The sequence below is a fragment of the Podarcis raffonei genome, chromosome 1 (assembly GCF_027172205.1).
Source record: "Podarcis raffonei isolate rPodRaf1 chromosome 1, rPodRaf1.pri, whole genome shotgun sequence".
Classification (NCBI taxonomy): domain Eukaryota; kingdom Metazoa; phylum Chordata; class Lepidosauria; order Squamata; family Lacertidae; genus Podarcis; species Podarcis raffonei.
Window position 1 is genome coordinate 74,660,014 of NC_070602.1, and position 27,895 is coordinate 74,687,908.

General features: G+C 44.1%; 1 protein-coding gene across 3 annotated transcripts; it reads left to right on the forward strand.

Annotated features, from left to right (window-relative positions):
- IFITM10 (interferon induced transmembrane protein 10) lies at nucleotides 1-27,464 on the forward strand. Of its 3 annotated transcripts, none has more exons than XM_053394211.1 (3): nucleotides 1-498; nucleotides 2,234-2,666; nucleotides 26,381-27,464. In XM_053394211.1, the coding sequence occupies exons 2-3, from the start codon at nucleotides 2,454-2,456 to the stop codon at nucleotides 26,528-26,530; spliced, it is 363 nt and encodes a 120-aa protein (XP_053250186.1). In that variant the 5' UTR covers nucleotides 1-498; nucleotides 2,234-2,453; the 3' UTR covers nucleotides 26,531-27,464. The 3 variants fall into 3 exon arrangements, with proteins under 3 accessions (XP_053250186.1, XP_053250193.1, XP_053250203.1); XM_053394218.1 differs by lacking the exon at nucleotides 1-498 and adding an exon at nucleotides 678-913; XM_053394228.1 differs by lacking the exon at nucleotides 1-498 and adding an exon at nucleotides 961-1,205.
- The last annotated feature ends 431 nt before the right edge of the window (nucleotides 27,465-27,895 follow it).

Below are 27,895 nucleotides of genomic sequence, written 5' to 3' on the forward strand. Positions count from 1 at the left end.
TTCCCCTTCTCTTGCCAGACTTCTCTCTTGGTTCCCCAGCTCTGTGGGCCAGCGGGGCGCTTCTGACACGACTGTACAGATACGTGTCTGCGTGTGTCCGCCGCCCGCGCAGGCGACATTCGATCTTTATCTAATTTCGATCTCTTCCCCATGACTGGAGCGCACAGAGCGCCCCTTGCCCCTCGGCGCTCGCGTCAGCAGGGCAACACCCTCCTCCCCACAGGAGACTGAAGAAGGGGACGGGGCGGGGGTGGCACGGAGTCCCTCAGTGCTGCTGGCCACGCACCTCCATGTTGGACGGCGTGCCCGTGTCTGCATGCGCGTCGGTCACGGAGGCCCGGACCGGGCCTGCTGCCTGAGGGACTTTCTGCAAGCCCCGGACACAAGTGGCCCCTCAGCTTCCCCGCTGCTTCTGAAACACCGCTGTGGACCAACTGGACGGCATTCAACTGGCGATGCCTGCGCCTGGACGCGGGGGGCGGCCCGCGTTTCCACAAGGTAGGTGGGAGTTGAGTGGGTTTGAGATTTGATTATTATTATTATTGGGCTCCCGTGTAGAAGGTCGCCGCATGCGCGCCCGCGCGCCCGCGAATACACACACACACACACCCCGCGCGCTTGGGGCCAGAAGGGCGGCAGCAGGGGAGGAGAGCGCGCGAGCGCACACCAACGAGCGCGCCTGGCCGAGGTGAAGTGGAGCTGGGCAGCCTCAAGGCTCTAATGAGCGTGTGCGCGCGCCTTGCCCTGATTGGGAATTGAGGGGAGAGAGATGCCGCTTGACCTCTTCCCCGCTCCCCTCCCCTGCTGTCCCCGCTCCCCTCTCCCCTCCTCCACCAACTCCAGTTGTGGGAAAAGAAGAAGAGCCGGAGGCAGTGCTGAGCTGGAGACGCAGCAACTCCCCGAGTCCCTCCTTGTGAGTAGTCTCGCCTCCTCCTCCTCCTCCTCCTCCTCCACTGTTCCGGAGATGGATGGATGGATGGGCGGCTAGATGGGCAGGCAGGCAAGCAAGCAAGCAAGCGTGGGGCTATCAGCAGGCTGCTTTTCCCAATTGGAAAGCGTATGGGATAGGGAGGGAGGGAGAGGGGGGTTCTTTCAGGCTGACACCCCCCTGCTCCTCCTCTTCTTCTCCACCCCCCCTTTCTCCTCCTCTTCCCACAGCCACCCCTGACCGCGCGACATTGTCCAAACGGGAAAACTGCTGACAGGTGAAAGGGGGGTGGGAGGGAAAGTCAATTACATCAGGAATCCAGCAAAGATGAGGACTCAGCAAAATCGAGAGAGAGAGACCAAAAGACAGACAAGGCAGGGCTGATCTGTCGCAGCTGTGCCGCCTCTTCCCGCGACAGACTCGCTTTCCTCGCCCGCCCGGCTCCCAGCACCCGGCTTCGATCCTGGCACGGGACAGGAGAGCTCGGATGACGAGATGGACGGAGGGGAGGAGGAGAAGGGTCGCCGCGGGAGGGAGGGGGAGGCAGCGAGGGGGACGCCGGCAGCGGATCGGTTTGGGGAACTGCCTGCTAGTCCCAGCCCAGGCTCCTCTCTTTGGAAATCTTTCTCTCTCTTTTTTTAAAAAAATCCATCCTCATCCTCATTGATAGTGTCTAGGAAGCTGATGCTGAGTTGAGTGAGTGAGGAGGGGCAAGAGAGAGGGAATGACAGAGAGGAGTTGTTGTTGTCAGACAATACCGCAAAGGACTTTGGCAGGGATCAACAGAAGACAGTGGGGAATGGGGTTGGGGGGGAGAAGAAGAAGAAGAAGAAAGAGAAAGAGAGAGGGAGAAAGCAGGAGACGGATGGGTCAAGCTCCCCTGCCTTTCCCGGGGTGTTGATGAACTCTGGGGCTGCTCTGTGTGGGAGGCGAGGGAGGGGAAGCCGAGCAGACTGCGGGAGGGAGCTGGGACACCCAGCTGCAGGGAGACCAGGAACTGTTACACTGCTGCATACATTAATGACTGCTCAGTGTGCCGGAGAAATACTCCTTGGCGGTTGGTACATGTGTGTAAACAGTCTTCTCTCTCTTCCCTCCCTGCCTGGATACGCTGTCCTCCCTCTCCTCTTTTCCTCCCCAATTGTGTACTGCCCTATCCTCTGCCTTAATCCTCTTCTTCCCCCTCTTCTTCTTCTTCTTCCCTTCTGATTCCTGCATCCTTGCACTCTGTTTTTCTCCCACCTCTTTCTCCTTCCTGATCCTCCCTGCCTGCCTGCCTGCCTCCTTCCTCCCCATCTTTCTCAGGGGATCACACTTTGCCGGGATATAGTTGTGTAAACTGGGGGCTGCCACCACGGAGAGACCACAGGAACCCCCCTTGGGCCCTCCATGTCCCTTTGACGGGGCCTTTTGGACTCGAAGACCCCCCCACGCCCCCCAGCAGGGGTGCTTTGCTTGCATCTCCAAGACGCCCCCTGCACAGCAAGGATCGCCGGTCCTGTCTCCTTCTTCTGCCGTTTGCCTCATGGAGAACAAGAGCTGCAAAGGGGACAGCCTGCGGCCACCTGTCCAATGCAAACACTCTGTAGAGAAGAAGACGATGACTAACCCCACCACGGTGATTGAAATCTACCCAGACACCACCGAGGTGAATGATTACTATCTCTGGTCCATCTTCAACTTTGTATACCTCAATTTCTGCTGTCTGGGATTCATTGCCTTGGCATATTCTCTGAAAGTAAGTACCGATCTCAGCCCTTTTTAGTGAGGCTCTCTGGGGCCATAGCTGGAGAAAGTCTGTGCCCCTCCACCTGGGCTCGTTATAGTGAAGCTGATTTACTGCAGCTCTCTGATGAGAACTGCTCTTTCTTGCATGTTATCAGGCATAATGTGTTGGGTTCAGGAGAAGAACTTTCTCTCCAGGGGGGCATGAATATTTTGGTTTGTGGGGCACAAATGTTTTGGCTGTGGAGCATGAATATTTTGGTTTGTGAATGGCATCCGACAGAATAAAGAAAAGGAGCATTCTAATAACCTGCAGGCATTCTTATGTGAAAATAATATAGGAATCTGGATGGGTAAGATGAGAAGAATCAGCCATTATAGATCTGAATTGGCTTTGGCTGTTGCTGAAGATTTGTGATTATCTCTCTTCCGATTTCATGGTTAATAAGGTTGGCAAATGAGTTTTACAACTGGCAGACAAAGAGCTAGCCAGGGGGAGAAATGTAATTAAAAGTATTTTGGTGAGTTAGGGATTCTTTCGTGCCATCGCCATCCCTACCATCACCATCCATCATTGTGTCATTTTCTACATTACTTGTAATGCCCTTCATGAATAGTATTGGATTATTCTTTACAACAGTCCTATGAGGTAGGTTATTAATATCCCTCCTTTTTTTGTAGATGATAATCTGAGATTGAGAAATTGTGGCTTTCTCTGGCTTTCCAGTGAATCTATGACTGACATGGGATTTTAACTCAGTGCTAACAGGACTGTACTAACACTCATATTCCATGAAGCATTATCTGTTCATGCAGGACTTTTTAAACTTTAATACAGCTTTTACTGAATTGTTTCCCAGTTTAACAGGCTAGAATATTTTGGCACAGCTAGGTTTTAGAATGTTTGCCCCTCATGAAAGCTAGGAATGTGGTTTGGATTCTCCAAGTAGAAGTTCTCCAAGTAGATGCATACTTGAATTTGTTGCATCACTGTTGTGTGAACATCTGGAGTCCAACTGTTGTAGAAGCATGTAATAATACTGTTGCCTGCAGTGGAGGGACGGTGAATATTTCTGCAAGCTGAGAATGTGGCTTAGTTTCAGCAAAGGGTAATCTTTGAAAACAATATTTTAAGAGCTCCACGGAAGAATGCTTCATAAGAATCTAATCAGAATCAGCGGGAGTCCTTTTTACAAACTTGTGGCATTGGCATCTGACCCTTAGTGAGAAGCCTTTTTGTTTTGGGGATCTGATTGGCTCTCGATGGAAAGGAATCGTTTGATGAATACAGCAGCTGCAAACCGGAAGACCTGAGAAACCCTTGGGAAGCAGCCTTAAGCACAGATGAATCGCTTGTCAGCTTCTTACTCTGCTCTTCGGGGGACCTCTAGGTCTCTTATAACCCCTGCTGCGTTAGGCCAGCTTCTTCCTTTGGCAAGTGGGAGCAAGAAGGGGGTGAAAGAAACAGCTGCTGTTCTGCTGCTGTTTATAATACCCAGGCAAGGAGGAGGAAAGCAACTCATGCTTCACTCTCCCTTGGGCCTTGTAAATTACAAGGTCAGCAATGGAGACCTTCTAGGAGAGCAAGATTGCTGGCTGGAGTGGTGGAAGACAGAGGGGATGGTACATGTCATATGGGCAAGGAAGGTGGCTCTAGAAATGGGAGCTTTGATTTAAAAATAAAAAAGGGAAATCAGCAAACATGTAGGAGATGATGCACTCAGGCAATTGAGTTAAAGGGAACCTACTGCCAGTTAAAAGGCTATAAAAGCCTTTTGGCTTGCTTGGTCAAAACAGGAATGGAGATGGCAGGGGTGGGAGATGAAATTCTGGCCATGTAGCTTCTCTAGCTTGTGTAACCTTTTCTAAGGTAACACTACCCTCTGAGCACACCAGACCTGCTGTAATTATTCCTCATAACTGCAGGGTGAATATGAGCCAGCTGGGCTCCAGGATTTCACTGCTCGGTGCAGCCAACAAGCAAATTGTGATCATCTATCAAGGAAGAATGGATGGCGACTTCCCCTTTTACATATGGGGGGGAATAGCTATCTGGATGTGGGGATAAAGAAGGCCCAGGGGCTGTTGTGTAGCCTCTAATATATCTGAGGTCCAGAGGGGAATATAACGGATGTGTTTTGGCAGACAGCATTTACACTATTCAGAGGGATTTCATCACAGAAATAGATCAATTAATTGCATATAACTCCAGCGACCGTGAATTCCACAAGAGAGCAATAGGGTTGTTTCCAAGCTAGCTGCACCCTCAGTCTCTTTGGTATTACAAGCTGTCCACCAAATACCTGGCTTTGCTCCAACAAACTCCTGTGTCCTCCCCCCCTCCGAAAAAAATATTATTTGGGGGCTGAATAACTTGCATCCTTTGCTTGTGCTATTGTATTTCTCCATTTCACTACATGTGAAATAGGGTTGCAGATGCCTCCCTCAGTCTCATGAAAGAGATTTTGGGAGGTCGGATGCAGTTAATGGGCTGTTGTGTGCCAACAGCTCTACAAGGGCTTAGCAATTTTTTGGCAGGCGGCTCAAAAGTTATATGGCTCACCCCACCCCCACCCCCTTCAAAACATGGCTTCAAAACTTTGAGAGCAGTCTCCTTTAGAAATGGGAAGAAGGTCATTCTGCTCACAAAGTCCCCCTTGTTGCAAGTTGTAGGGTGGGTTGCTGGGGGTTTTTGGTACCGTTATCTGCCTTCCTCACAAGCGTCTTGCAAGATGGGAAAGAATGTCAGAGCAAACAGGCCGTGGCTGTTCTGTGTTAACTTTGGGCAAAGGCAAGACAATGTAGCACAACAGGCCGGCCTTCTGTGTATCTCAGTGTAGCATTTGTGTGTTTGGGGGGGGGGATCACATTTTAAGCTCTCATTGTAAAAGAGAAAAGTTTGAAAAATGTGCAGATCAAAATGCACTAAAATTTTTGTAGCCATGGGAGTAGAGAGGTGAAGATTGAATTTGACCTCAGTTTTGTGTGCCAAGTTTCTGGGCCATACTCAGACTTCCTTCAAAGCTGCTAGGCTCTTATTCTCTATCCTTCCTTCAATCACCATGGCTCAAGCCTTAGTTTCTTCCTTGTCCTGTACTGCCATGGCCCTTATCAAAGTATCCCATGTTCTGTTGAAACCCAAATTGCATATATAGTACTAATTTTCAAACAATAGGGCATATCTCCACAGGTGGCATCTTGGTTTTTCACTTTCTAGCTCTTGTGTATTTGACCTTCTCATTCCTCATTGTACCTTATTTTGTCCTCATTGGTTTTCTGCCCACCCAGCATGTCTTTGGTTCACTGCTTCAGGAGTAATCTGCCTGCAAACAGGACTAACATGCCAGGGCCGTCAGAGGGTCAGCTGACCAGACCTGGAGCAAAAGGAATGTTCTCTGCTCCAAGGTGCCCAATGTCAGTTGCTGAGGTTGGGAGCTGAAGCCTGAAGTGCAGCACACAGAGGATACTTTGTTTACCAGGCAAGAGTCAACTAAGTCCAAGCTCCCATTGTTTATGCCAGACCTGGCCATTCCCAGATGTGTCATACTGCCCACTACTTCCATGGGCTGATGTTGCAGATCACCACTCTCTTCCTTGATCTGACGTCTGAACACACACAGTTGCAGCCACCTGACCAAGCCAGGCTGCAGGTAGAGACCAGGCCAGGTGATAAGGTGGGGAATCAGGCCCTGGGGTCCCTGACACAGCACTGGTAAATGGTCCTCCTATGGCTTTTGGTAAAACTTATGTGAACACTTCTGCTTTTAAGCAAATTTCTAAGTGATCAAGAACAGGGAAATTACAACACTAAATAAGAACAAGCAATATGAATGAGAGGGAGAGTGGTATAAAGTATGCCGGGCATTAGTTATGTGTGAAGTTCCTCAGTGACAATCTTTGCAGCAAATTCTTATTGCTGGCAGTCTACCATGTAGCTGCATTAGCAATACATGCTGCCTTCTTTTTTTTTTTTTAAAGAAGAGTTTGGGTTTGATATCCCGCCTTTCACTCCCTTTAAGGAGTCTCAAAGCAGCTAACATTCTCCTTTCCCTTCCTCCCCCACAACAAACACTCTGTGAGGTGAGTGGGGCTGAGAGACTTCAGAGAAGTGTGACTGGCCCAAGGTCACCCAGCAGCTGCATGTGGAGGAGCGGAGACACGAACCCGGTTCCCCAGATTATGAGACTACCGCTCTTAACCACTACACCACACTGGCTCTCATGGATCAGAATCCATGGGGTGCTTCTGAAGAGGTTGCAGAAGAGTGTGTGCTACCCTGGTTGTCTATGTTTCCTTCCCTTTCCCCCCATTTCTGAGTGCCAGCCCAAACAAAATTATTGTACAACAGCATTCAAGGGAAAGGGGGAAGCCACTGAGAATGCCTTTTTATGTGCCCTTGTTGGTCCACCTTGGAGCATGGATAGTAGTGAGATGGCAGCATGCGGCAGCTTCTGAAGCACCTGTTGCCTATTTTTTATATGGCACCATTGCTAGGAAAGCTGACCTTCACTTGTCATGGTGATATTAAAGAGCTGAACTTTGACAAATCTTCACACCCTTGCCCCAAAGGACAAGAAAAATGAGGAAAATCCTGATATTAGATTGATTAAGGGGAGAGGAATCAGAGGTACAGCTGGCACCTTCAGTAGACAGCTCTTGTTGTATGGTGAAGATGCATCTCTTGCCTTGGCCTTTGACACCTGAGATGTGTGTTGTTGGGTGGCATTAATAACAATAATACAATGGAATAATACAATGCTGTGCATGACTATCTGCACAGGGAGAGGTTCAGCAGAGGGCACTTTGCAGCTGACCACCTTAAACCTAGAGTTCACTGTGCCCTAGATGGTATCTTGTGTTTATGCAATGGGTTGGAGACAAAGAACAGAGAACTTGCCTGTGGAGGGCAAAGGGTCAAGGTTTGGGTTTTGACAGAAATGTTGAAAAAGGTTTCTAAGGGAGAAACCCAGAAATGGGGTTATTGTGGAGATGGGTTTCCTATTCTCTCATTATGTGTTTTGTTGGAAAAGAAAGTGTGGACATTTCCAAAAAAGACTAGTTCTGGAACTCATCTGTGTGAATGTAATGCCAGGCATATGATCTATAAGCCTTCATTCTAAGTATTTTGTGGGGCAGGGGGCTGCCGATATGCTACAGCTGTTCACTGGCAAAGGAAATGCATTGTGCTCATGGTTAGAGGCAGTTTTCTTTGCAAATTCTGGGACAGCCCAAACACATTTTAGGTTTTATTGGGATGGCTTTTCTGTGCCCAAGAGAAATGTGTGTGTGCATTTCCCTCACCTCGTGGGAAGAAGAGGCCTCGGGAGAGCACATAGCTTGAAGGAAAGAGAACACAAAAATAGCAAAGTTAAGATGGCCCATGGGATTTTGGGGTTAAAAAAACCCCTCTCGTACACACCCTGCCTTAAAGTCACAATAGTCTTGGCACCAACAGAACGGGCTAGGCAGCAAGAGGAATTTGGAGGCTGTGAGCCACGAAACCCAAGAAGTGGCATGGAACCTGAGGTGGAGATGCAGAATTTTAGGTACGGAATGAAAATTTGGTGGTGAATCATACCATTATTTATTAAGATTTTTCATTATTAATAACAATAAATAAGAATAAAGAATGAAGAAGAATTAGAAATAAGATTAGAACAACTTAGAAGTCATTTGAAGTGTTAACATAGCTATCAAGAAGAAAATAGGCTTATTAAATTGAATGATACATTCCTAGCTCAAATTCTCCACACAAGTTCTCTACACAAAAGTGTGTGTTTTCAGCAGTTGCTCCACCACAGGCATGGTGATTCTCTCCCCAAATAGGTCTTTTTTCTTTGCCAGTTTTTCTAGAGGAATGTAAAGGCCTTTTTTTATTATAACCCCCCTAAGCATTTTGGGAATAGAGTATTTTAGCTGCCTGTTGTTTGACACTGCTGCTTTTGTAGTTAATCTGCTGGTACTCATTGTTTTAAGTTATTTTGCTGCCAGCTTCTTTTTGCAGTTCTTCTGCTTGTGGTTTATTGCTAATTTTATGTTGTATTTGGTATGTTTTTATTATTACCTAATTAACAGGAAAAAACAAGGTAGATAGATGATGATTGTTGTGACGACAGTGACAACGGCATTAATGATAAACTATTTTAACTAATTAAAAAGGTGGGACTTGAGTCTGATGCACACTTGAGAGGTTGCAAAACCTGCACCATGCACTGGGATGAGCAGTTTTTGAGGTAAGGCGGGGTAGGGGGCTCCGTGTTTGCATACTTTCTCCCATAGAAGTCAGTGGCAGCTATTGACTTTTATGTGGAAGAAAATAAACAAATTCTGGTCAATAAAACTGGGGTCAGGTGCCATAGAATCCACTCTTGAAAGCAGAGAGTGAAGGTAACGGTGGAACTTAATAGAACTGTTGCCCAGCCTCCCTGCAGATAGTACAGTGCATCTCTGTGCAGTGGGTGCTGAAATGGACTGTCCCTCATAGTAGCCCAGTAAACATGTACTTTTGCTTCAGAATAAAGCCTCCCTCACACATTAAGTCACGTTAAGGGAATCCACCCATTGAGGTGCCTCTGACCCAACCCCAACATAGAGCAGCTGCTAATCTCCATGTACCCCAGCAATTATTACATATAGCCTTTTGTTATAAATCTGTATACATCCATGTGCCTTGAGAGATAGCTCAGCCGGTAGAGCATGAGACTCTTAATCACAGGGTCATGGGTTCAAGCCCCACATTGGGCGAAAGATTCCTTTGTTTCCAACTCTGCAATTCTATGATGATCTTTTAAAATGTGAGTATTCTCGAAGCATTTGATTAGGGAAATGTAAACGTACTTTTCATTTCTGTTCTTTTCAGAATGGTATAATACATCTTAAACTGAGTTGGTAGTCATTGGGCTGGTTTGCATTTGATGCCAAATCATGGTCTGGCTACCTTCAGGTTGCACACTCCCTCTGATTCTCCCCCCACCCATTCTCCTCTCATCTGTACCAATTTCCCCCACCCCTGGATCCAACTGGGCTGGCTGTGGTTAATCTGCAAGTCAGAATTAGAAACTACAGTTGTCATCAGGACTGCAGATGGGATGATAGTAGATACTTTAAGTGTATCTGCAGCGCCCCCGCCCCCAAGAATTACTGCTCCTTTTTGCAGATCATGAGCTGCGAAATTGGAGATACCATTTTGGTTTCAGACCTACTGAGACATACATTTGGATAAACAATAGTGTTCCATTAAAGCAGACATGTCAATTAGAAGTCCTAAGAGGTGGTAGTAAAAATAGTGAAGGGTAACTTATTACTCTGTGTAGACAAGCATTAAATGAGCCTTGAGTTCAATTCAATCATCTCTGGAGCCTGTTATATTTCACAAAGTTTTCTGCTTTGTATTATGGCAAGGTGCTTTAGAAACAATTATTTTGTTTTGCTGATGTATCCTTTTAAGGATAATTGCATACAAGATTTAAAAGACCTTTGACAGAAGTTGGGAATCCTCTGATAATATCGCCAAATTCAATGGGCTGGATTCAACTTACTAGTGGAAACCGGTGCAGGAACTTATGCTAAGGCAATGGGGCTTTCCTGCCCTTGACCCCACTCCCCAATTGGCTCTGGGACATCTTGGAGAGAAGAAAAGGCTAAGGAGTACACCCTACACAAATCTGGAGTGGAGTCCCTAGGACGGTTGGATGGTGCCTTGTACGCCTCCTTCCGGCAACTCCTGCAGCCAAGCTGGTGCCAAATGTATTGCTCTGCTTTCCTTTGGACCACATCACCAAGGCATGGACAGCCCAGCACCTCCATACACACTGCTCAGGCTTGTGCCCCAGGAAGGACACCAGTGCTTCTAACACAGCAAAAACAATGCAGGAGGCAGCATTTACCAGTCTCTGCAGTTACAGCAGGCATTGTGATTCTCCACTGGTTTGACTTCACCCCTGGAGGTGCACTCCATTGTCAACTGGTGTGCCTCAGTGGGAGCTAAGATGACCAAGGAAGGCATAGGTGATGGGCAGAAATTACTTGGTCTTCTTCCTCCAACTATGGCAGGAAGAGAAGTGTTTAAACTCGTGCCTGTGAAAAATAAAATAAAATTATGAGACTTACAGTTTTGAGCCAGACAGATCAGAAGACAGAAAATTGAACTGGAGATCTGGAACATCTCAGGATGCAGCCTGTTCCACTGAAGCTGATGTGGAGACAGATGAATGTTGAGTGTCTGTTGGAGTTGTTAAGCAGAACTCTTCCATCTATGCTCACCATGTATAGCTGAAAATAAATACAAACATTACAAAATGTCTTAAGTCCCAGTGACTTCATGCCAAAGAAACACAAACCTGGGTAACTGCTTGCACCTGAAATTTCGCATCGCTCAGAGAACTGGGACATTGGGGCAAGTGCAGCAATTTAATCTGAAGTCAATGAAAAAGTTGCATGCTGAATACACAGTGCAAATAATGTATTGGCAATTTGTTCATCTTAACCCATGATTTAAATGCCTGGTTAATTAAAGGAATAAGTCTGTACATTGAAACAGGCAGCAAAGGGTTGACGTTGGGTTAGAAAGGAAAGTTTTCTTTAGAAGATTCTTGTAGCATAGGTCTTGGAATAGCTTGTTTTCATCCTTCACCCCAATTTATTTATTGTTTTAATAAAATGGACTCTTGTGCACCATAACAGTAGTTTGAAGAATGCTTTCATCTATGGGCAAAGAGTTAAGCCAGATATTCTGAAATCTACAGCCCAATAACTACAAATGTCAGCATGAGCTAGACTTGTTCATTTAGGAGAGAGAGAAAATCCTTAACAGGTGTCTTGGATGATGTGTAGTTTTCCAATTCTTACAGTCCTTATAACCTCTCATTTCCTCAGGTTTATAATCTAGGCTTTGAAGAAGAGCTAGCCAGTCAAAAGCTCCATAAAAATTTCATGCAGAAGATGCAGAAGTGCTTAGTGCAGGCTTCAGTAAAGATGGAAGGTTGAAGGAGGTACTCCATACTTTGCAGGATCAGAGCCATGCTTACTGCATGTAAATGTCATTTGGATGTAAACCCTAGTGGTAAAATAAATGTTTGGAATCCTCCAGAGGGATATAGATAGAAGTCTGCTTACCAAAAGCACTCAGAATCTATAGCTCCCATTGATTCTTTCAGAACAGAGCAATTCTAAAGATCCAAGAAAATGGCTAAAATTAAGGAAAGAGAAACAAGCTGATCATTAAGGTAGTGTTGATGTCTGTCAGTCCATGGAACCGCTGGTGTTTGTTATAACAGAGAAATAAATGAAATAACCTGCCTTGTGCACTGATAAGAGCAATATAAGGAATGTCAGCAGGAGCATGTGGTGGGCTAGACAGTTTCTGTATCTTCATAGCTCTCACTGCCAGAAGGGACTATTATGGTCAATTATTTTGACCTTCTGCATGGCACAGGTCAGAAGATTTTCTGTCAGTAATTCCTGCAGCAAGCCCATAGGGCTCTTCTCTCTCTTACAGCTCTGATTTTATAGCAGGGAAGAGATGGAGAGAAATGGAAAAAATGCAAGCACAACATTTTTCAAAGGCACAGAAAGAGAGTGACAAAGGAGGCAGTGCCCACTGCATTTGTGGCTTATGCACAGGGGTCTGTGGAATAGATAGAGGCAGAGTGTATAGCAAAATGAGCACTTTGGTGAGTGATGAACGTGTTTCAGATTTCTGCTCCATCCTTTTCTCTCATGGAGGGCAGCCTGAAAAACTAAAGTAAGTGTCTATTTATATATTGTTGGAATGTATCCACTCCCTCCTTTTCTACTGTGCTAGAGTACAGTCCAGTTTTTCAAAGTCTTGCAATGCTCCCACTGCCCTAACCCTATTCAGGCACTTGCTTCCTATGTTAAATCAACATGTGATGGGAGAGAATGGGGATAAAGTGCACCAACTCTGTCCTGCGGTAGTTATTGGCAGCACTGTGCTGCTTACCTGACCCCCTATCACTGTCATCACTGTGATGTACCAGGAAGGGTGAGGAGCAAGGTAGTGATGAGTTCAGCATAGTGCAAGCACACCAACAGCAGCACCAGATAGATTCCATAAGTGCATACGCATAATGCCCATCTCAAAGCCACCTTACTCCTTCCCTTCATGAAATGCCGCAGTGACAGCAGTGATCAGGGGTCAGGCAAGCATCTCTACCTTGCCCTGATGACTACTGCTGCTGCCCTGGTCACCCTCCAGAAGCTGGAAGGTGATTGTCTGCAACAGGGAGCCTGCTGTGCTCATGTAAGTGCCGCACACAATGTTAAACCCTGACAATCTCCTTCTGACTCATAGAGGATGGTGGGGATGGGGACAGGGAAAGCAGAGTTCAATGAATGCCTAAATATGGATCCTGACTGTGCATAATACTCACTGGACTTGCTTGCAGAATAAGTTGCAATAGATAGTAAGTTAAATGGTGACTGAGGTGTGCACTGTTTGCATTGAAATGCCCTTAGGCATCCTAATGATAAGACAGGATGAGAAGTACAGAATGGATACATAGCTAAATTGCCCCCTAGCTGTTAAGTATTTCATAAATCAAAGCCAGCCGCCTGAATTGTGTCTGGGACCCCATAGAGAAACAGTGCAAGTTCTCACTGGTGTAATATGCTCCTGCTGCCTAGTTTCATCAAGGGATGGCTTCGCTTGCAGCAGTTAGCGCTCTCTGACAATTATCAAGGGCAGCCGTGTGCTAAGTGTATTACATTGTACCGTGACAAAGAGAAGGTATGAACCATGCCACCAGATCTATATTCAGCTTTCTGACCAGGTGGACCTAGTGAAAAGCATGTCTGACCACTGCTATAGGTTAACCCTCCAGACTGAGCAACAGGCCTAGGAGCACCCCAGCACTACAGCCTTGAATGACAATATGAAATCTTCACTACTGTCTCTTTTCCCCCTCCATAGGGGGGAAAAAGCTTGCATACTTCTAGACAAGTAGAAGGTTATCTAAATCAAAAACAACAGCTACGACTACATCTTGTTTTTTATCTTTTGGGAAACCTGACAATGGTATTGAAAAGTGGAAGCATTGTCCCAATTTACTATAGACCATCCTAAGACTGATTTAACTGAACTTCAAGTGACAGCTTGTGTGTGGGAATCACAGATTGATCACTACAGATAACAGCTTTTCATTTCGTGTGATGTCATCTCAAACACAATATGTTTCAATGACCACAGTTCAGCTGAGATTAATCAAAAGTTGATTAAAGTGGAATAAAGTGATAAGAAACTGCATAAGTGGAGATCAAGTGCTGTGCATGGCTATTTACTTGACATAGCCCCTGGTGCTGTGTAAGCTCAGGCAATGTATATTAATTGAGAAGTAGTTTACTCCAGGCAGTACTCAGACCACAACAGCAATTTCTGTGAAGAACTTTGGCCTACTAACATCACTGGGGCTACATGTTTGCTCAAGCAAAATTAATTGGGGCCTCAGTTGCGAATACAACTAGAGGCTGTCTCTTGAAGAAGAAGAAAACCTGTTTTGTGTTAACGTAAGGTCAGAATATTGTAGCTGAGAGGTAGCCAACATGCCGAAGGCTATAAGATCCCCAGAGTTTGCTCTTGGAACTTTAAATAATTTATGAACTTAAAATAAATTTTAAAAAAATAAAATGATGTTGAATAGCTAAAATATTGCCTTAAATAGGCCCTAAAGTATAGGACATTAAGTTCAACAGGTTCCTAAGACCCCAGTGCTGTGACCTGCCTAGGTTTAAGAGTGCCGGGGCCAGAGAAATGTTATATGTTTTATTTTTGTTTTAAAGTTGTAATCATTCATCTTGTTTTTATTATTGCTTGTAAGCCGCTCTGAGCCCGGCCTTGGCTGGGGAGGGCGGGGTATAAATAAAATTATTATTATTATTATTATTATTATTATTATTATTATTATTATTAGATGGCAGCCTTTACCTTTATATCCTGAGCAGCTCCAGGCTGGATTTTTGTCCTAAACCTGCAGTTTTATAAGATTTTTGGATGGGGTGGTGGTGGTGGTATGTGGTACAAAAGCACAGAGGTCCCCTGTTGTTTGTCGGACCTCAACACTAAGAGGTTAGATATATTTTTAAAGCCCCAATCCTGGTTTTTTTAGGAAGAAGGTTCTTACTTAGCTTTCTCCCAAAGTGATATAATTCCATGTAATATGATGCTGATGGTCATGTATTTCAGCTTTCAGTGAAAGTGTTTTGCTGATGGTCAGGATCTGCCTCTTGAAGACCAGAAAGTAGTTTCCCTCCCCAGGTCTGCTTGAGTTGCAGCTCTATGGAAGGGTATTGGTGGAGCATGGAGTACTGCTTTTCCCTGCAGTATTTGTTTTGCCTTGCCTGTGCAAGCCACATGAAGCTGCTTGCTTAAACATGTACCTTTCTTCATGCATCTGGTTCTGACTGCATGATGGTAGATAATTTCATGGGTTACATAGTTTGATATATGTGGGACAGTTGGGTTCTCCTATGGGTTTTTTGGTTGCTTCCACTATTATAGGTCCATTCAGGGCCAAAGTAAACTTGACATTAAACTCATTAAATTTCAAGTGCAAATAATAGCTTCAGAGCAGAGAGATTTTCTTTACGACTGCAAGAAAGAATGAGATGGTTCAGTTCCTCCTCACTGCCTGCTACAATCTTGATAATAAGGTTTAGGGAAGCTTTTAATGTTTGATGTATTTCAGTATTTTAATACAGTGGTACTTCGGATTAAGTACTTAATTTGTTCCGGAGGTCCGTTCTTAACCTGAAACACCACATTAGCTAATGGGGCCTCCTGCTGCTGCCGCGCCGCCAGAGCACGATTTCTGTTCTCATCCTGAAGCAAATTTCTTAACCCGAAGTACTATTTCTGGGTTAGCGGAGTCTGTAACCTGAAGCGTATGTAACCTGAAGTGTATGTAACCCAAGGTACCACTGTATTTTGTTGGAAGCCGCCCAGAGTGGCTGAGGAAGCCCAGCCAGATGGGCGGGGTATAAATAATATATTATTATTATTATTATTATTATTATTATTATTATTATTATTATTAATTGTTGTTGTTGTTGTTGTTGTTATCACACACACATACCATTTGATGCTAAAAACAACAACCCTGCATGTTAAATGCAGAAACACAATTAACATGAGGTTTGGCTGCCACACTCATGTGCTTCCAATTGTTTCTCAACTCATAACATCCCATTCTCAAAGTCCCTGAGGTCTTGTGAAAATGGAACGATAGTGCTGTGAATGCCATTCTGAATCATTCCATGTGGCAGTTCTTGCCATGCGTCAACCTTTTTGAGTGCAGCAGCTCCACAATGATGTGGACAGATTCCTCTCTCCACCACCTCCCAATAATGATCCACATGGTAATTTGCAGCACACGCAACATGCCACATAAATTGGCAGTGTGGAGAGCAATTTAAAACAGCCCCCATGTCTCAGCCCCCAGCAGGGACTGGGGTCTGAGTGCTATGCCTTATGCCATTGGGATCTCAGAAGAACCCTTAAGTGATCTAATGCAAGGACCAGAGGCATTGACCAGGCAAATCACAAACTCCTTGATCTAACTGAGAGTCCTGCAATCACCCTATCCTTTTGACCTCTAGTGCCGCTGTCCATGGTAGTGGCTGCAAATCTTTTGACTCTGATCAGCACTGATCCGCCAACACTCTTCAGGGACAGTCACAAAAATCAAGGAGTTGGTGTGGGTTCCATGTAGCAGGAAAATGCACAGAACTTTGTGAAATATAAGCCCCCTGCATGCCTACAAAAACCCCACGGGTCCCAAACTGGAAGAAAATTAGGAGAAAGGGCTGAGGAGTCTATCATCAGCTGATGGGCAGAGATATAAGTCACAACGGGCCTTGAAATCAGAGACTGGTAGTTGGAGGGTAATGAATTATGAGAGCAAGCCAAGAGAGGATTTTGAAAGAGTGAACGAGTAAGCAGTCTACGTGGATGCATCTTGAAGAGCAGGAGAGACAAATTAGTTTTAACACATAATTTCTGGGTATATTTCAGAAAAGAGGGAAGTTTGGTTATTTGCACAGCAAGCTAGCATTTAGAACATTAATTGCAACAGAGCTCTAAGATCTACTCTGTGTACAGTGGGGAAGCTATTTCCACCTGGTGATTCTTCTGTCACTAGGAATCTTATGTTGGTGAATTTCAGTAAATACGTATGTGGTTATTGCCATGCCTTTAATAAACAGAAGCAATGGTGTATTCCTACCATTTCAGACTAGTACTCTGTGTAACACAGAACTAGCCCGTGGCATTCATTTGCACAGTATGTAGCAATGAGGACAACTACAGATAACGTTAAAAGTGCATTGGGTGAATTTATGGAGCATAAGCCCTATCAGTAGTTTCTAAGCTAACACTAAAAGCAGAAGCTCCACATTTAGAGGTAGTTCACCTCTGATCAACAGATGAGAGATAAAAGGAGATGACTATCTTTATCATGTCCTGCTTGTGAGCTTTGCATAGGTATCTTGAGCAATCACCCTTGAAGACAAAATGCTGGAAAATAGGCTTGTCCTGATCCAGCAAGGTCATTCTTATGTGTTTTCTACCCTTTCCCTACCTGCATGTATATGCAGATTGGAGTTCTAACACATTGTTTGTACAAGTCATGGAAGCAGGGAGATATGGGGAGGGGCTTGGCTTGGCTTCTATAACATTTGTCTCTTCTTTTTCAGCAGACTAGTTTTAAACTTCCTTTTTGGCACTAAAGCATTGAACTGGAAGCGAGTGAGGCTCTCATACAGATGTGCCTTTGCATTTTAAGTAGGATGTAAATTCATCAAATGAGATTTGATCGTTTTATTCTGCTTGCTGATCTCTTGAAAACCTCACACCAAAGGCTGCATAATGGAAACTGGATCCCCAGAGGTTTTACTTTAATTTATTTAATAAATGGCACCTTTTCAGAAAGTCTGGGTCTAGTTTTGAATTCTGTGCACTTTACCACAATCTCGTTACAAGCTCTGGGAAACATTTGGCCTTAGGAATCTGTGTCTCAGCTCTCCATTCCATTTTCATTGCCTTATTACAAGGACAAATATATTGGGGTTGTTGTTTTTTGAGGTTTGATAAGAGTTCACCCTTGGTAGCATAACATTATTTTAAGTCATTTTGGGGAAAGGGGTGATTAAAAGAAAACATGTATCTGCACTACTCTGTGCAGTACCTGCAAATAATATGAGAGAGAGAGAGATCAGGGATCATAGGAATGCTTGTCTCCAAACAGCAACCTCATTGTGAATTCAGTGTTTCAAGATATTTCAGGCTGCAATCCTATATACACAAACTTACCTGGGAGTAAGCCCCATTGAAAGCAATGGTACTTAACTCTGAATCGACCCATGCAGGATTGCACTATCATTATCAAGTCAGGATGGAAGCCTGGAATCTTGTGCAAATGTTGGTTGCCATCTAATGGTTCTAGGTTGGACAGTCAATGATATCTCAGAGGCTTTAGTTTACATGCATTGCCACAGTCCACTTTCTTGCTGGGTTAGGGAGGTGGGAGTCTAATATTCAACTACCACATTGGCCCGAATATGAGCCGCACCCAAATATAAGCCGCACCTTTAAAATTCAAGGGCAAAAAAGAAAAAAATACAATACCCAAATATAAGCCGCTCCCTTAAAATTCCGCAGGCACTCACACCCGTTCCATTTTACTGTGTGCCTGTTTCAGCAGCAATATCGTAAAATCCAATTTAAGCCGCACTTTAACTTTTCACGGTCAGAATTTGAAAAAAAAAAAGTGAGACTTATATTCAGGCCAATATGGTAATTGTGCAGCAGAGGTGCTGACTACCTATTACCTTGAATTAGAGATGCTGGTTTTAATTTACAAAGTCCTTCATGACCTGGACTTGGTATATCTCAGATCATCTCTGCCCATAGGAATCTCTTTACCTTTTAAGATCATCTAGGTGCCTCTTTATGAGAGCAGTAAGTGGTCCTACCTTCTTGGCAGTGGCCCCTTAATTATGGATCACGCTGAGATCTGCCACTGTGCATCCCTGCTAGGGTGTTGCACGAGAGTGTTTTTTTGTTTAGGCAGACTTTCCCAAATAGGATTTTTACTTGTGTTGCGTTGGCTAATATTGTGTGTGTGCGTTGACGTGTCAATTAGTTATGACTGTTGCTTTAATTATTTTTATGGTGTGATCTTATGGTTATTTATATTGTTTGATAACAACTTGAATGTGGTGAGATAAGGATGGAGATTGGGGGTGGGGGGTGTATAATTAAGTTTGTGTGGAACAAACCCTTGGTTTGTGCTGCATTTATGTCTGGGTGGATAGGGTTATATCAGGTAGACAGAGTCAGTGGACAGAAGTAGTTCACTAGAGATAATTGAGAATCTGTCAGCAGCCTACCCTGTGCCCAGTTGTGGCAGCTATTCTACTAGTAAATGCTGCAGAAACATTATGTGTGCATAACTCTCGGGACAGGATGTCTACACTGTGCCAGGAAAACCATGAATCTTCCTGGTGAGAGCACAATGCCAAGATCTCCTTTATCGATCCTTATGCAACAGCAGCTAACGGAGAGGGAAAGAACAGCGACACAAGGCTAAATGAGAACAGGAAAAAAAGATAGTTGCACCTTGAGAAATGCTGCTGACCAGGAGTTCTGCATAATAAAAGGCACAGCTGTGAATCTATTAACCCCCACATAATCACAAACTGGCACATCACCAGAACCACACGGAAACCAGGGGTGTGTGTGGGATTTTCCTAAATGCCTAGAATGCCACTTAATAGCAAGATGTGCATGATTAAAAATGCATTCTCTCAATATATATTTACCCCCCCAAAAAAAAAAACAACAACCACAAAATGATCATAACAATAATATGAAGACAGGACATCTTGGAGTGGCCAAAGGTTAAGGAAGCTTCAAAGAGGGAATTTCACAAGGGCAGCTTTTCTCATCTCTGCAGGACCACCTGCACTTCCAGGAATTCCCTTTTCTATCCAAGCAGCTATTAAACTCACAGGAGCCTCTTCCTCCTTTGAATCTGGTCCCCTGAGGCTGTCATTTGCAACACCTGTCTGGTGCCTGGAAGGAAGCATAGATTAGCATGCATGAGGCCATGGCAAGTTAAATAGGAATCACAAGAGGTAGCAGCATAATAGCAATAGTGCAGTGCTCTGGTTCCGTGTCAGACAAAACTCAGCAGCAGATGCTGGTGCCAGAATTGTACTCCTAAGAAAAGAGGATGAGAGAGACCTGTGTGAACAGCTTTGCTGTGACAGGAGGCAGCATATAGTTCTTTAACATGGGTTGCCAGAAGGGCATGTAAAAGTACGCAAGGTATTGTCAGCTTGATTAAAGAGTGCCTGCTTTCTCTGTTATAATCCCTGCTGATACCCTGCACTATTTTACCTAAAAGCATTCAGTGTGGTAGATAATCCATATTAATCTTCAAAACAATAGGAAGTGGGGAAAGGGAGCAGTGTGAGAAAAGTGGGGGAAAGGAGGACAGGAGGGAATGACAAAGATACAGATCAAAAGGAGGGAGAAAGTTCATTCTGGTGCTCCTGGGAGATGTACATTCCTAGAACACTTTCATTTAAATGCTCCTAATTATCATGAGCATCTGCAAGTCCTAAATGAGCTGCTCTTTTCATTTGTTCTTTTCAGTTATTTCATCAAAAATGTTGTACCCCTGCAGCTCCTAGAGACTTGTGCTGAGATTTTGTCTGTATTTCCCTGCAAAAATCAAGCTGGCTACAGTTTTGGAATAGCTTCAGGCCTGGCCCCCACCCACTGCCTTGACATAGCAGTCTGACAACAGAGAAGCAGATGTTAAAGGAAAGGTATAGATAGAGAATGTGGGAGAAAGAAGAACAGCAATAGGAAGAAGAGGTGTAGAAGATTCAGACAGAGAATGAGGCAAAGGACCTTTTCAAACAATGTGTGGCAGCAATCCTAGGTTTGCCACAAAGTATAAACTGAGGGATGCAGGTGGCGCTGTGGGTTAAACCACAGAGCCTAGGACTTGCCGATCAGAAGGTCGGCGGTTCGAATCCCCGCGACGGGGTGAGCTCCTGTTGCTCGGTCCCTGCTCCTGCCAACCTAGCAGTTCGAAAGCACCTCAAAGTGCAAGTAGATAAATAGGTACCGCTCCGGCGGGAAGCATTTCTGTGTGCTTCTCTGGTTCGCCAGAAGCGGCTTAATCAAGCTGGCCACATGACCCGGAAGCTGTATGCCGGCTCCCTTGGCCAATAAAGCGAGATAAGCGCCGCAACCCCAGAGTCGGTCATGACTGGACCTAATGGTCAGGGGTCCCTTTACCTTTACCTTATAAACTGGATGGTAAGCTGCAACCAGTTCTAGATTTCAGATAAGTGAATCTCTATGACACATATGTTTCCAAACACACATATACATTTTTAGATGCACATTTTTTTAAACGGAGTTTTGTTAGATCTAAAAGAATAAATAAAGTGCAAAGAAGCACATAGTGCTAGAATGTATTAATCAGACAGAGGCAACTCTGTGCAAACATCTTCACTACACATGCAAATCCATTACTCAAGTGATTGCTTGAATAGGTGGAATAGCCATCACAAATGGAACACCACAGACAGAGCTTTTATTTTACCTGAATCATTACACTTTTCAGTGGAAGGAAATTAGCATGTTCACCTGGAAATCATGTAGGTCCCCTCCAGACTAGTGTGTGTGTTTGTTTGTGGGTGTATTCTGCAACCTACCAGTGATGCAATAGCAGTCTATTAGTGGTGGATTTATACTGGATCACTCACACATTGTTCCATTTTATTAGTTGTTGTGTGATGCATCCCCAGTGTAACCACATCATTGTCATCTGGAGGGGGCACAAAAGTGGGACCAAAAATCCTTGGGACTTTGTAGTATGAAAAGTTTGGGGGTTTCAGCAGAAAACTGTGGAACATGCACCAGTTGGAAACAATGGCGTACGTTTGACTTAAAACTTCTACCGAACTGAAAGCAAGATCATAGATAACTGTCCCAATGCCAACCTGAACACAAATCATGATGGATGTGCAATGAAAAGGACACCTGGAGGGGCCCTCAGTGATGGTGTAGTCATGATTATAGGATTGGGTGTGGATGTGGTAGCCTTGACCAAGTGCCTACCTTGGCCTCACAATCTCACCTATCTCAGTTTTTGAGGAGGAACAGATGTTGTTTGGAGCTCCTTGGGGAAAGGGGCAGGATACAAATGTAACTAATAATAATTGACACTAATGCTAGCTAATACATTATTTAGGGTGTTTTAAAAACGTTTTTGCAGAGATGTCTGCTGCTACTGTGTAGCGGCTGTGAGCTACGCACAAGAGATCTGTCTTCACCGCAAACTTAAAAGGATTTAAACTCTTAGGAATTGCCCCCCAATGAATTGATTTATAACTCATCAAATGTAGGATACGATGCCATGTATTACGCTGCTATGGTTCTCCAGCAGAATTCTCACTACAATTACAATTCCCAGAGCTCTTTTCGAAGTCATATGATGCCCCCCATGGAGCTCCCCCCCCCCAGGCATGATGCTACATTGGAAGGGGGAGAGAATTGGCTGCCCTCCAAAAAAAATTGGGGCTCCACCTCCTACCAGCCTCAGCCACTCAGGGATGAAAGCAGTGGTGGTCTGACACCATTCTGAAGGCCACAGGTTCCCCACTTCTGATTTAGGGATAAGTAAAAGTTATGTGCTGTTTGTATTTGTGCAACAAGTACTAGTCAACAAGTGGCTCTTTCCCCATTATTGTATTTCCATGGCAAGAAAACTTGACCTCAAAGATTGCTTTGAGACTCTTGAAAGGATGCTCATCAAAGGTGGTGAATCTAAGGAAGACTATGGGTCAAAGCTAGAGGCAGATGAAATGGCTGGGTTTCCACAATACAATATCGTTAAATAAATTCAGACCCATCCAAAGCAATGTAGTGGGACCATCTTTGAAGTTGTTTCCAGTGAGTTGTAGTAGTGTTTGCTTTACAGTGGGGAGACCCACCCACAGCCACAGAGTTTATTAGGTGGCCTTGAATCAGTTGTTGTGGCTCAGTCTAACCTACCGCACAGGGTTGTTGTGAATGTAAAAAGTAGGAGGTATGTATGCTGCTGCAAGCTGTTCGGAGGAAGAGCAGGGTAAATAATAAATAATCATTGATGTCTTGGTGATTAGAACCAAATTCATGTAGACTCTTCAATAAAAGAATATGTATGATTACAGTTCGGAATAGAAGGGCTTGCATTTGTAAAATCTCTGTCACTCTGTTGAAGTTTATCTGCAAACAAACAAAATCCCTTCACTTCTGCAGTCTTGGTCACTGTAAATACATTTTGCAAGAAAATGAGACACTGCAAGTGGAATAAACTAAATAATGAAAACAAATGATTTGCTATTATTCTTAATATATTCAGAATGCATATTATTCATTTTCTGATTGTCAATTTTCAAAATTTAATGCATAAACGGAAATATACTCCCCCACCTGCAGTGATACCACCGTCCACATCATATATTTAAAGCGTATGATTTTTCAAAAGAATCCCAGAAATGTGTGCAGCAAACACACATCTGGATCCCCAACGAGGAGATACTGAGAAAGAGCACTGGGTGGGGAAAGGGTTAAACATCCATCTATTTCTCTGCTGAAAGCCAATCCTTTCTGGAGCTGCTATTTTTCTTAAAAGAAGTTGATTTAGGGAGTTAATATATGCATTTGCATAACAGGCAGTTTCTCCCTACCGCCTTTTACAGTTCAGTCAACATTAGCAATTTCCTTCAATAGCAACTGTGCCAGCAAGCAGGCAGCAGGCAGAGTCTGTGATAAGCAAGGAGCATATTTGTAAAAGAATGGCCTTGCAAGGGGAGCAAAATGGAAGATCCCATGTATTTAGAATGCACGGGATGTTGCTGCATGGCCTGAAATAAGCTGCAGGCTTTGGAAATTGGCAAGCTGGAATCGCAGACCGAATATTTGAACTTGTGGCTTTTGTTATTGCCATCACTTCATTGAGCAATGTCAAGTTCACAAGGCAGTAAACACTCAGGGAGTTATAGAGGAAATCACTTTTAAAAATGACTTACATGAATTCATGGAAGATTTCTGGAGACACTTGGTCAATTAAAACGTTTAGCTCTTTCTAGGCAGCTCTGCTGCACTACAGCTTGGTAGGTTTGCCATACATAGTTCACCACTGACACCTGGTGTTTAGCTTGGTTCATTGCAAGTGGGCTTCAGTTTCTTACTGCAATCTTATGACCTGATGCGAGTCAGTAAGGCAGAGGTAGCTAATGTAGTGTCTTCTATATGTTGAAGGCTCTAACCATCAACAGTCCAGGTTGATAGGAGTTGTAGACCACAACATCTGAAGGGCATCACATGGCCTTCCCTGTGCACTAAAGCAGTAACTCACTGCAGTATGAATTAGCCATGTTCATGTGCAAAAGCAACAGTCTTGTGGCCCCTGAATGACTAACACATTTACTATGGCATAAGCTTTCATGGACCAGAGTCCACTTCACTATTACACTTGTGTGTAGAGAGGTATGTGTGTAAATAATGAGATCTAATGGCAATGAAATGCCAATAGTACACTCTGAAAATTCAACTGAAGCTTAAAATTGTATGCAAAATAAACCCAGTGACTATTCACAACAGCAGTAATTGATGATACCCTAATCATTGTTAAATTAAGTAATGTTTGTAGTGGGACAAGAACCCATAGTCTCTACTTATGCTCAGAACTGATATAATCAAACTTCTTATTCAGTTCTAATTCAGTAGTTTCATACCCGCGTCTTCTTTTAAACTTGCTGTGTAATTGAGTTTCAGGTCAGTCTCTATGCAATGATGATGATGATGATGATCACATATCTGACATCAGGAATGGCAACGTTCAGAAACTCGTGAGAGAACATTTCAGTCTCCCAGGACTCTCTCCTAATGCTGACTTGAACATTGCTATTCTCCAACAAAGGAAGGATGATTAAGTTATCACAAATTACCGCTGTTGTAACTGATTCCATTGTTTTTTGTGCATACATTTAAACTTTAATTGTACTGTCACAAGCTGTACGTTTGGCATTTCATGGTCATGGGACTCCATTGGTCCCCCCCCCATCCTTCCTCTACACCAGTGGTTCTCAAAGGTGTAGCAGGAGAGGGGGGCAAGTGTGGTGGGAAGATTCAAGGACAAAGAAACATTTCAATATTTCAGGGTAGTATAGTGTCAAAACATTTTTAAAAATATTTGCAGGAAATGGATAGGTATCGTTTCAAAATGAGAGCAGGAGCATCAAGTGATACTGAGAACAATCCTGGTTGTGTTTTCCAATCTATTTCTTATCAGTAAAAAAAAGAAAAATCAGTGTAGCACAAGCAATTTTTTATTCTGTAAGTGTGGCCCAGAGAAAAAAGTTTGAGAGACACTGCTCTACAACCGTGTGTATATAGACCCACTGACAAATCAAAGAAATGCACCTGATGAAGGGTACTCTAATAACCCATGAAAGTACTATAGCAGAATAACTTTAGCATATAGAATGTAACTATAGTCACGTCAAGCTTGAGCCATATGTCTACAGCTTCTGCACACCTGAAAGAATTGCTTAGTGACACTGCTTTTGGATTCTCTCTGTAGAGGCCACCTTCTCTCAATCACCTATTCCAGAATACAGAGGCACCAGCAGAGCTGCTCTAGAGCATGCTGTTTTATTTTTGCAATGTTACTGGTACTAGTGATGTGCAGGATCTATTCTGTAGTAATGAAACCTGAAGTCTAGCTGCAGTGGCTATAGGTTAAACTGCATGGGATCTGCATAAGACCTCCATTAGCCTAACCCTATTAATATTAATATACTTACAGCTTCTTGCTGCAGTGGAATCCTCTGCCAGATTTCACTAGGAGGGATGGGACGCACACACACATATACAATTGACTACTGACAACTCCCATAAATACCCATGATCCAGTTGAAATAGGAGTGCATGACAGGGTTACCACCCCTACTCTGAACTGTATATTGCCCTTTCCATAATGTGCTTTGCTCAGAAGGAGCATTGGAAATTAACCTGGCTGCAGTCACAAAGGAAGCACATAACAGTGCTGAACCTGGTGAAGTCTTAGCTTAGAAGGCCATAGATTTTTGCCATTAGCTGTTAAAGAAATGAAATGTCTTAACTATGCACAAATTGTTTCCTCCAGTGCATGACACACAGCCCATGTCAACGGTTAATGCCCCAGTCATCTCCACTCCATCTTCCCCTCCCCATTATTTGCATCTCAAATTTTGCGACCAATGGACATAGTTTCCTAGAGGAAGCAGCTATACACATAATGCTATACTGCTCTGTGCTCGCAAGGAAAAGCCAATTAGCACCTACCTGTCATATCCACCCCCACCCCACCCCGCTGCTGGCTCACCTGCTCCCATCATCACATTTGCAGTGCTATTGTTCACCCTGCTGGAAGAAGTATATCAGTAGTACTGTCCTGATCCTTTAAAGGTAAAGGAGATAGTTAGGAGTCCCAGGCAGAGGAAATAAATGCATATGATGCAGTAGGAACAAATACTAGATGTTTCCAATCACATTCTTTGAAGCACCAGAAATCACTGGGCAGGCTGTGGCTCTTGCTGTAGCCCGATTACTTGGCTTCCATTTTGGACATGTCGCCCAATGGTTGTTGTTGTTCTTTTTTCCAGGTTCGGGATAAAAAACTCCTCAATGACCTGAATGGTGCTGTCGAAGACGCCAAGACTGCCCGTCTTTTTAACATTACCAGCTCGGCACTGGCCACTTTCTGCATCATCCTTGTCTTCATCTTTCTGCGATACCCACTCACCAACTACTAGACCGTGGCCAGTAGTTGCTGCCCAAATTCCCGTGCCAGAAGCCGCCATTGAGTTTCTAACAGAAGGGACGCAAACAAATAAGACGACACCCATGCAACTCCCTCCGAATGGCAAATGCCACCCCAAACAGATCGAAGAAGCAATCAGGACTCCCCTTGACACTCCTCTCTCCCCCCTCCGCCCCCCAAATAGCCTGACTGGTATGTGAACTTACGTAGCAGAGAGTTTTACTTTTACATTTTGTACACAAAGTATTTATTTTCATGATAAAGAAATAGGATTTGATGGTGAGATGGAAACGACACGGCTTAATCGGAGGGGACGGCGGACTGCGGTGGAGGAGAAATGGAAGGAGTACACCAGTGATCCCAAGATGAAGGCAACATAACTGACCTGAAAGTGCTGAACTGAGAGGATGGGGCAGATTGCCCTGTTAGGCATGGTGAAATGCAGACCTCTTTCGGGATATACCCCTAAGTCTGTACACAGTTTCAGAAGCTCAAGAGAGGGAATGGAATAATTAAAAAAAAAAAAAAAGCTTGCTGCTAAGAGTTAGGCATGGCCTTTGCAGAACATATCAGTTGCATTCAGACTGCTTCCAAGTTCTTTCCCTCTCCGCTCCGCACTCTGTGTCCCCCAACACACACACACACCTTTGCCATCTACATTTTTACCTGTTTTCATATTTATTTGATTGAAGCCCATAATAGCTTGCAAAAATGTTTATAAATCAGGAAATTTGGGTTCTAGACAGGTTACACTAGCCTCTCCTGACGAATCCTGGAGCCTTCCAGGGTAAATCCCAGAGGGGAGGGAAAAAGTAATGGTCCTCTTTGGAACCTCATGGAAACACTGAGAATGTAGACAACTTATGGAAAATTTGCATAGATCCTGTATCTCTGTCAACTTTCAATAAAAATACCTCTAACCATCAGACACTGTATACTACAGGTTGCATGTTTCTGCCTTATAATGCCACCCACAGCAGGAGAAAGCTGGGCTTTGTTGACCAATTTAAAGATGGTAGGATTTCATTTAATATAGCTTTTGAAACAAGCCGAACCATTCTTTTTAAATTTTACAATATCTAGGTCAGTGTCACAGTGCAAAAGTAAATATTTTTTTCCCAACTGCCCCAAGATAGCATTGCCATTCAGCAGTTTAGTAAGCCTACAAATAATTTGTATTGTTCACTTGATAAATACTTTCATTCCACAGGGACCGGGGGCTGGAGTACTCTAATGGGCAACAGAATTCGCCTCTTTCCCCATAGTGGAATTGTGTCCTTCCACCAAACTAGCTTCAATAGGGCACTTAAAGAGAAATACAAAAATTGCAGCTGCTCCACTATTGTTAGTATAGCCC

Bases quoted from the DNA above. Each gene is read 5' to 3' on its own strand.
- IFITM10 (XM_053394211.1), top strand. From the start codon at position 2,454: ATGGAGAACAAGAGCTGCAAAGGGGACAGCCTGCGGCCACCTGTCCAA. The intron at 2,667-26,380 runs GTAAGTACCGAT...TCTTTTTTCCAG, and splicing joins CCTTGGCATATTCTCTGAAA to GTTCGGGATAAAAAACTCCT.